General features: G+C 43.9%; 1 protein-coding gene across 1 annotated transcript; it reads right to left on the reverse strand.

Moving 5' to 3' along the window:
- Positions 1 to 1043: 1043 nt before the first annotated feature.
- Positions 1044 to 7448, reverse strand: LOC122130472 (protein-glutamine gamma-glutamyltransferase 2-like). The gene is made up of 11 exons (XM_042705189.1): positions 6964 to 7448; positions 5943 to 6113; positions 5355 to 5594; positions 4856 to 4974; positions 4626 to 4754; positions 4211 to 4388; positions 3783 to 3918; positions 3113 to 3222; positions 2768 to 3010; positions 1446 to 1727; positions 1044 to 1114 (listed from the first exon to the last, which is right to left on the reverse strand). Exons 1-11 carry the CDS (start codon positions 6971 to 6973, stop codon positions 1044 to 1046), a joined length of 1689 nt encoding a protein of 562 aa, XP_042561123.1. The 5' UTR covers positions 6974 to 7448.
- Between the last annotated feature and the right edge of the window lie 2907 nt (positions 7449 to 10355).

Below are 10355 nucleotides of genomic sequence, written 5' to 3' on the forward strand. Positions count from 1 at the left end.
GTTTCAAGGCCCCCTTCATCTCTCCACTATATAAGGCCGACCCTCCTCTGGCCAAGTTGTGGGTCAAGTCAAGCGGAGTTGGAGAAGTCCTCTTCAAGGAGCACATCGGACAATTCAATTCATTCAAAGACATTCGCGATCATTTGCCGTGCGTCGTTCAAGAATGTAAGTGTTGTTATATGTATCATTTAGCTCTGTAGTCCGTTCAGTTCATTGTAAATAGTATCTGTTATTTACAGTCATCATTATCATCTGTAGCATCCACATTTCACCCCGAGGCCAGTTCAACCAGTTACTTTTGTTACGGAGATATGGAATGTTCGCCGTTACACGGCACGGTATTTTAAGGGACAGATCCGTATTTACAGTATAGCCGTAACATTCATATTGTATATATATTATATTCATTCATCTTGTATATAATGGTTCATCTTTATTGTATTTAATTGTATATATTTGTCATTTGTGATGTTTAATAGAAACCACGGATTCTATCAGTCAGTTCACGGTTCAAACACGGATTCAAATGTGGATATAAGTCCCTTTACACGGGATAATTATATTCACGGGCATCATTCATCAACCACTTCATGTCTTCACTTCGTGTGTGTGCAATAAATCAGACCTCATTGGAACATTGGCATCCGTTCTTGTTCTAACCGGACAGACCTGTGGCGATTGTCACCTATTTCACAACCAGTAATACAGTCCTTTTGGGTTTCATTCCATCAATATCACCCTATTTTATATGTATATATTAGTGCTGTCAAACGATTAAAATACCACCACCTTCCAAGGCACTGATTGGCTGGACCTATGGCCAAGTTCTGTGGTGCTATAGGGTGTGGAACTTACGAGTGACGTGCCAACGTAATCGCAGGGGCTGCATACAGAAATATGTCCACACTCTGGGTGTACCCCTACCCAAACACCTCTGTGGACCAAACCTGGATGGTGATTGTAGGCTCCTGCGGAATGATGTTCTTCACAGCTAGGTAGCCATCTCCTGGGTGCTGCCTTGTCGTGCACCAGTGCCGAGACCTTCAGACTGCTGTTGTCCAGCACATTTTGGTCCCATATAAAGAGAATGGGATCCGGATGGAAATCTTGAGGTCTGTACACACATGCACAAACACACACACACACACACACACACACACACACACACACACACACACACACAGATATAGATAGTTAAATAGATTAGATTAGATAGATAGTTCAATTATAGATAATTACACTGACGAGGTGCCATTTCTGTCGACAAGACTAAGTAAAATGAGTATCAAATTTTAAACCCATGTGGAAAATGTAATTCAGAGTCAGAAATGTAAACACTATATTACTATATTGAACCCCCCCCCCCCCCCCCCCCCCCCCAAAAAAAAAACAAGCCGCTGTAGGAACTCCAGTTTGGGGTCTCTCCAGAGCACCGGTACACCCACCCTGCTTGGGCTGCAGCAGGACATCCTTCTCCTCCCTGTACACCAGGCTGTCGGGCACGCCTGTGTACCTCATGGCCTGAGCGTTGATTTGCACACTGAGCTCCTGTAAGTGCTCACTATGGAGGAGCAGACTCAGCTCCAGATCCTGTCCCGTAATTGACTCCTTCTCGTCTGTGATCTCCAGCTTCAGCGCGGGAGGATTCAGTGGCAGCTCAGGGCGGGGCTTGTGTTCGTTTCCTCTCCTCACGGCTTCCTCAAACACCAGACGCTCCTTCTTAGAAACTAAGAGGAAGAGCACCAGGATCAGCGCACGGGGCAGGGAAATCATTTTGGCCACTGCTTGCTGTTTTCACTACAGTGACTCACTATCGCCCCTTGAGGCACAAAGTGGAATTATGAAAGGATGGGCCACCACTAGCTGGTTAGCATGCTAACAGCAATAGATATCTTGCTTCCAGGGCATTTCTGTCTTTGACATCATGTCAAAGATGTTATTCTTTGTATTCTGTTGATATTTTAGTTAATTGTTTAGTTTAAACTAAAATTACAACACATAGCACCTTTAAGACTGTCATTCACTTGAGAGAGGCTGTATAGCTAGATAAGAGTGTTTGTTTATGGGAAGTTAATGCTCTTGCCTATTTCTAAAAAGTATCCATTTTCAGCATGAAGACCCAACTGACTGATCACTTCCACATTCCAATGAACCTCATGGTATGAAATTTACACACCCCAAACTGGCCAACCAAGAACTATGAACAACGGTAAGAACAATTGCTATCATCTCGGCCCAGGTTCAAATCTGTTTAAGCCAAAGACAGAATAAGAAATGACTCTCCAACCCTGAGTGTGTATGCCTCTAGTTAGGTGTGTATGATGGTGAGGTCTGTGTAAGCCAGTGTGTGTATGATGGTGAGGTCTGTGTAAGCCAGTGTGTGTGATGGTGAGGTCTATGTAAACCACTGTGTGTGATGGTGAGGTGTGTGTAAGCCAGTGTGTGTGATGGTGAGGTCTGTTTCAGGCAGTGTGAGTGATGGTGAGGTAGGTTTCAGGCAGTGTGTGTGATAGTGAGGTCTATGTAAGCCAGTGTGTGTGATGGTGAGGTCTGTGTAAGCCAGTGTGTGTGTGTGTGTAAGCCAATGTGTGTGCTGGTGAGGTCTGTTTCAGGCAGTGTATGTGATAGTGAGGTCTGTGTAAGCCAGTGTGTGTATGATAGTGAGGTCTGTGTAAGCCAGTGTGTGTGTGATGGTGAGGTCTGTGTAAGCCAGTGTGTGTGTGATGGTGAGGTGTGTGTAAGCCAGTGTGTGTGATGTTCCCCTCACCCTCTGGGTATTTGTAGCTGGCTGTGATGTCCTCCCGTCTGTATGCGCCTACAGCTTTAGTGCTGATTTTCTGGCCAATCTGAGAGCTGTCAGTGTGGAGTCTGTGCTTTGAGCCGTCTCTCATGAGCATCCAGATGACTTGATCGGCGTTGACTTCAGCGAAGACAAACGGAATGTCGTACTTCAGGTCGGTGTGTCCCTCCAGAACAGCCTTCACAGGGCACGGACCACAGCAGAACACTCCTAAGAGACAAGAGGGATTTCAGTAACTTGTAGGTGTGTGTGTGTGTGTGTGTGTGTGTGTGTGTGTGTGTGTGTGTGTGTGTGTTTGTGTTTGTGTGTTACCTGAACTCTGCTCCTGTGGGGTGGGGTCCAGCACCTGCCAGCCATCGTATGTAGAATCCCCAGAGAGGTCTGGCCGCTTCATCCATCCCTCTACCCACACGTGGAAGTTCCTGAATACACAAACACACACATAAGTAAGTTCATCTGTATCAGGCAAGTAAAGGGTTTCCTCCACATAGTGAGTTTGGGGTAATACTAATTGGCAGAGACTCTTGGGGTGACTAACTGGCACAGACAGAAACTGTAAGAAAAGGGGATTATGGTCAGTTATTTTAATGTCATGGAGGTGTGCCAACAGAGGGCCATTGGGCCCTGTGAGAAAAGTGTGGGGGCAGGGGGGTGGAGGGGGGGGTCCTGTGTTCCATGTAACGGTAGGCCTTGTGATAGTGCCCTATTGCCCCCATAACGACTAAGCAACCGTTCATTTGACCCTCTGCACTGACAAACACCATGTTCCCTAACGCTACGGAATGGAAATATAGAACAATTCTGTAAGTCTGACAACAAGTTGTAAAAGGGACACCAGTCTTATCTAACTGAGCAGTCTTATCTAAATGAGACGGTAGGCCGACCGAGTGTCGAAAAGGGACTAACAGGAGACTCCATAAACACCTACATATACTATTAATATTAACAAGCTCGTCTGATTCATTTATAATAAGACACTCACCACACACTGTCATGGCTCTCCTTAGGCCGAACCCCTTGGTCTGTGTAGTACTCATCGATGGTCAGGCTTTTATCAGTGTCGTGGGCAGACTGGAAATTGCTGACTACACGGCATGGGATTCCCAGACACCTCAAAACTGACACACACACAGAAACACAATTAGACCTCGATATTTTTTATGTTGACTGTCTAGCCAAGCAGTATGAAATAGCCTAAATCATAGCCTGACTGTTCTATGATTGAAGAGACTGCTCTCATCTTGTGATGTACAGAAGTTTTACATCAGGAAAGAACAGTAATCAGATATTACACGGTGACCACAGAGTTCTTGCAGATAAATGAATGTTTCCAAACCATTACAGCAGCAGTGGTATCATAGACATGAAATCAGACAATAGAAATAAAGTGTAAACAGTTCCAGTTCTCACCTGTGCACATGACCCCAGCGAACACCCAGCACTGGCCGTACTTCACGGGGGAGTAATAACTCTTGTACCAGCGCCGCAGGATGTCCACGCTGCTGCTCCACTTGGTGGGGGCCACACCGCCGGAGTACGGTGTTTGCCAGCGGCCCGCCAGGATACCACGGTCACCATTAGCGTTGATCTGTTGCGAATAAAGCAAGTCAAGTTAAGTCAACTTTGTTTGTCTAGGAAATTTTAAAACAACAGGAGTTGTACCAAAGTGCTTTTCGGTCAAATTAAATAGATTGATCAAATTAAACAAGAATTAAAGGAAATAAAGAAACAAATACCACACAGACGTTTTTACGAATACAATACAACCAAACTCACAAAGAGAGAGAAAGAGGGTGAGAGAGAGGGAGAGAACAGCGGTGCATACCATAGCACTGACCACCCTCCCTACATAGATGGGGTTGCAGCGGGCAGAGAAATCCTCAGCAGGGTCCCTCAGACACTTGGGGTTCATGTCCAGCAGCTTCATGCAGATGTCCACCATATCCTCCTCAAACTGAAGGGGCAGCAGAGACAGCATCCACAAACACATGAACAACCACATCCCACTAGCTAGTTCTCAAAAAGTCATAAAACACACATGTGCTGTTAGCGTACCTGTCCAAAGTTCCAGGCAAGGGGGCCGATGCGGTCAGCAGATCCTCTATAGATGATGCCCTCCTCAGCCATCACATACTCCTGCCTCTCAGCTTCCTCTGGGAGGTGCACCCAGTCCTCTTTATCCATCAACACACACACACACACACACACACACACACACACACACACACACACACACACACACACACACACACACACACACACACACACACACACACACACACACACACACACACACACACACACACACACACACACACACACACACACACACACACACACACATCCATACACACAGAGAGCACAAACATATACAGACAAAGCCGGTAAGTTTTCAGACAAATGCGACAGGAGAATGGTAGGCATGCATAAGTGAGACATTTGTCTGTATGTATAAGCCACCTCACATCAGCATACATTTGTTTACATATGAGCCTCTGATGAGCCATAGCTCATATGAGCCTGTTTGTGCTTGTGTGTTTCAGGAAGTGCATACCTGTGCACCAGGGGTTAAAGAGGAGCACCATGTTTGTGATGGATTGAGGGGTGGTGTGTGACCCTTCCCTCATATACAGATTGTAAGAGCCCACACTGGCATCAGCTGGGCTGCTTATGGCCAAGGTCATGGAAGATCGGCCACTCTCCTGTACCAGTGCTGTCCATGCTTTCTTTGCACCCGTCAACTTTGGGTAACCAAACACGCAACGCGTGCCCTTTTCCTCTGATGGCTTGGGTCCTGCAGGGAAAGCACACTTGCTGTTAACGCCAGTGTGATGTTACTGCCTGTTCCTGACAGAGCATATTCATGATGTTGGTAGGGTTTTTAAATAGAGGATGACTAGGATGCCTTTAAGATCACACTTTGTCCAGTCAGAGAAAAGCAAGTCATTTGTGTGACTTGTATTATGCAATGGCAGTTTGAATGTTGATGCATAAAGACTGATAAAAACATGAATGAGGAAATTGTAATAGGCATCGCTATCAACACATTTAGATAAAGTTGAATGCACTGTATTCTTTGTATGACTGATACCAATAATGATAAGAATGATGATATATAAAGAATGATGATACATAAACATACCTGTCTCCGCAGTAAAAATTAGCGTGTCGGTATCAGGCTGGAACTGCCGATTGGTCTTGAGAGTGATTTTGAAGTTCTGGCCACGCCGCACCATCAAACGTTTTACGGTTACGTCATCAGTGCGGTGCTCCTTATTGTTTTCCTTGACGTGGAGCTCGACTTTGCTTATCTCTACCAGAAATCATACCAAAACATACATCAAATGTGAATCTTCCCATTCAAATTTGCGTCTAGACAACAACGAAAGGCAGCGCGCCACGTTTCTCGAAATCTTTGCTGATATGCAGCGCTGGTGCTTGACCTGTTTAAGTGTCCTAGACCTGTACCCGTACATGGCTACCCGCTGCCACCACCTTTCGAAATCCAGTTAAGATCTAGTCAAATTAAAACAACATCGGATTCCAATGTAAGATGCCATGGCATAGCAAATGTGTGCATTCGCGTTACACATTTACGAGTAAGAACCTCAATCTAAAAATGTCAAACCTGCGAGAATAGAAATGAACAATTTCCGTAACGTAGATTTAATCTTAAAATACCTTCAGATGTCAATGTTCGGCTAAATAAAGAAGAACTTCACATACTTAGCTGTAGTAATAGGCTAGCGTTACTGTCCCGTTGGTGTCTTTTTATCACGAAGCCCTAATCTCTTAAGGCATATTTTTATTCATTTGGATTGAACTGATTTTTTTTCACTGATTCCTAGATCTTTGTTAACTTAAATATTTCATACAAATAGTCATACAATTGACACAACTGGTAGTAGTCTCCTGCATATTTAGAGGTATCCTGCAGGGGCAGTGTCTCGCAACCTTTTGCCCCCCTGTGTACAAGGAATTACCCCCCTAACCTTTTAAATAGAAATTACTTTAAGTATCTATTTTGAAAAGTTCTCCATACAAATGTTAATGTATTTCACTCGATAAATTAGTTTTAAATAGTCTCCCATCATCTTAATGCCCCCTTGCAGCTCATATGGGCCCGGCCCCCTTGTTGAGAACCACTGAAGTAAGGGACTTACCAAGCGCCATAGTTGCTGTTGAGAGTATGAGTATTCTCTTCTCCTGGTGATGTAGTTTAGATAGACGTCCCAGCAAGTGTGAATCTGCAGGGAGAGAGTGTGTGTCGCCTATTTAAACTCGGTCATGCCCTGATGGATTTCAGTTCCCAGGAATGCCAGAGGGGTTCTCTTCCTGACAAGAGTACACACCCCTCGATCAGCCCTGCTGAGGAAATCAACATGATCTACATTTACAAATGATTGTGTGACATCCTGTTGCATATCACACACAACGTGATTTTGAGAGAGACAGAGAGAGAGAGAGAGAGAGAGAGAGAGAGAGAGAGAGAGAGAGATATATAGAGAGATAGAGAACCCGCACCAACTCTCCTTGATTTAATCTTAATCTGCTTGAGGGTAGTGCGTTCGTTGAGGAGGAGCTCAGCCCGGGGCTGGGATGGGCCATTTTTTCTCAGTTAGTATGAATACTTTCTCACTTTTGACTCAGGGTTGAATGAAAGCCAACTGTGTCATTTCCACATAAGTGTTTTAAATATCACTCCTTGTTTCCAGTGAAGTGTCTTTGCTCATTTTTGAGTTCTTCGTTACCTGTACCTGATGATGAATTGAAGAAAAGTATGTACTTTCAAGTAAAATCTTCATATAGTAATATAAGTTCTTCATATAGTAATAGCCTATATAAGTTCTTCATAGTAAAAAGGTTCTCTCTATGACAGAAGTAGGTGCCTGTGTGTCCAGTCAACCATTGCATCACTTCTGGGACAGAAGGTGCGTCATCATCCTCAGCAGTCCCATCTGAAGAAATCAGTGGTTTTATACAGATGAATGGAAACTATTCTAACAGTTATGCAAAATGATTGCGGTCAGCTCAAATAATTGCGATCAGACGATTATGTAATAATTGCAAACACATACTGTGATACTGTGCACATCTGAACTTGTAGAGGACCTGACCACACTACAGATTTATAAACAACTTACAGTTTCAGTCAATGTCAGTGACTGTTACAGATATGTAACTGATAGTCATAATCATAATGTCAGACAGCTTAATTTTCTTATCTGTTGAATCTGTGAAGTTAATTGCTTGAGTGACTACTCCTCTACCTCTCAACCTGACCTGTGTGTTCATGATTGACAGTTCATGAGTATCTCAGCAACCACTCAGAATGAGATTGTTACGATAAGGTGAAAGTGTTTGTGCTGGAGGACTGCTGCACTTCCGTTCTGCATTACATTATAAACATAAAGAATTTCATAGAAATGTTAGTTATAGATACAGCTGTGAACTGTGCTCTGTGAAGGCTGTTCTGGAGGGACACACCAACCTGAAGAATGACATGCCGTTTGTTATCGCTACACTGAATGCAGATCATGTCTTCTGGATTCTCACAAAAGATGTCTTAAAGCAGAGGCTCTATACTGACACGGCTCAGATTAGCCAGAACATCAGCACTGAGACCGTGAGCAGAAGCAGAGAGGAGAACATCACAGCCAGCTACAGATACCCAGGGGGTGAGAGGGGCACAACACACACTAGGATAAACACATATTTTAAACAGGGCAATAACAATTTAATCAATTCATGGTTAGGGGATTGGGCGGGGAGTATGGGTTAGATTTTCATATATTAACCTATAGGGTTTCTAAAAAGGTACAAAGCCTCTGAAATCTTGAAATTAAAGATCAGTTTTATCTGGCCAAACTGATTTTGTTCCTCCTTGTGCTGATTTGTGTTCTTCCTCTTAGGTTCCAAGAAGTAGCGTCTGGTGTTTGAGGAGGCCGTGAGAAGAGGAATCAGGCGCCAATGCAGACTCAGGTGAGCCACAGAAGCCTCCAGAGGCGATGCTGAAGATCAGCAAACAACCACAGAGTCTGCTCCCCCACGGCGTGCATTTCACCTAGCCCAGATGTAGTTCCTCTCACGCACAAGTTCAATTCAAACGGCTTTACCTGACCCACTTTTAATGATATACATGGGCATCATAGCCACTGACAAATAAGCAATTAACAATGGTCGACTAGACAAATAAAAGGACCAAAGTAACTAGTTCACGTTAGAGCTCCTAAGACTTACGTCTTATTAACAGGCAACTCTCCCGAGGCAATGAATCAGTGTGTTTAAACATGCCATGAACACGCACCTTCAATTGGATCATTCCAATATAACAAATCAGGGGTGTCAGACCGGCAAAACACATTTGGCTCTCAGCAGCCACAAAACAAAGTCCTACACAGCTAAGACAATATGTCTATTGACACAGGCACAGAAGGAAGAGCTAATTGGAATTGCCCATAGGCAGCTGCCTCACCCTGTGGTCTGCTGGCGCCAATGTACGCTTCCAACAGGTGCATTTGAGGTTCATGGTTTTCCTTGGAAACACTGGCACTCCTTCTCCTGACCCTAGGCCAGGGGGCACAGATAACTCTTGCAACCGCCATCACCCTTGAGAGATTTCTCAGCCCCTTCCCTAGCCCCAAACATCCAAAGAGTGACACAACACGGATCAAACTGGGTGGAACTGTTCTAGGTTTATGCTCATTTATACACGGTAATCTCTCATCGTCAGTTTAAATGGTATTTGGTGCCCCCACTTTGTCAACCCATCAGTAAATCAGCTTGTGTAGCTTGTGTGGTAGAACATGGTGTTGGCCTGTGTTTGATTCTCAGGAGCATATAACCTGGCAGTAGTATGTAGTAGGATGAAACTCATACATTACAAAATAAAAAGCATCACAATTCAAACTGCAGTAGTATATGGGCGACAGTGTTACAGGAGGTAGAGGAGTCGTTTTGTAATCAGAAGGTTGCAAGTTCGATTCCTTGTCGAAGCGTCCTTGAGCAAGACACTGAACCCCTAATTGCTCCTGATGTGCAGTGTGCTATAAATGTAAAATGTGTATGCATTGTAAGTTGCACATATGTAAGTCGCTTTGGATAAAAGCGTCTGCTAAATGTAAATGTAGTATCTTAATACCAGATATATGAAATGCACATAATTACACAAATCAAGCCTAAATCTGACACTGAATCTAATCATTAAATCTAAATGTAAATCATTTTTTGTGCAGCTGCCTAATCTATCAAACCTAGACATTACTACAAGATATAGGGACTCAATTTGAATCTTTGCAAATGGCACATGATATCAACTGATTATAACACCATTATGCTGTTTCCTGGTGGGTTACAACATTAGCTTCATGAACATCATGTCTCGCTTTCTTCTGCAGTGAGTATGTTGGCTAAGTCTCTTGTTATGCTTGTAATATATATCTCGCCTGTTCTGATAACATGCATGCTGTAGCACTGAGTTTCAGTAGTATAGGGTAGAGTGTTGCACTGGTGTGGAACATTACTGCAGGATCAAATGTCCCTACGCTACACGATG

This window comes from Clupea harengus, unplaced genomic scaffold (assembly GCF_900700415.2).
Source record: "Clupea harengus unplaced genomic scaffold, Ch_v2.0.2, whole genome shotgun sequence".
Lineage (NCBI taxonomy): Eukaryota > Metazoa > Chordata > Actinopteri > Clupeiformes > Clupeidae > Clupea > Clupea harengus.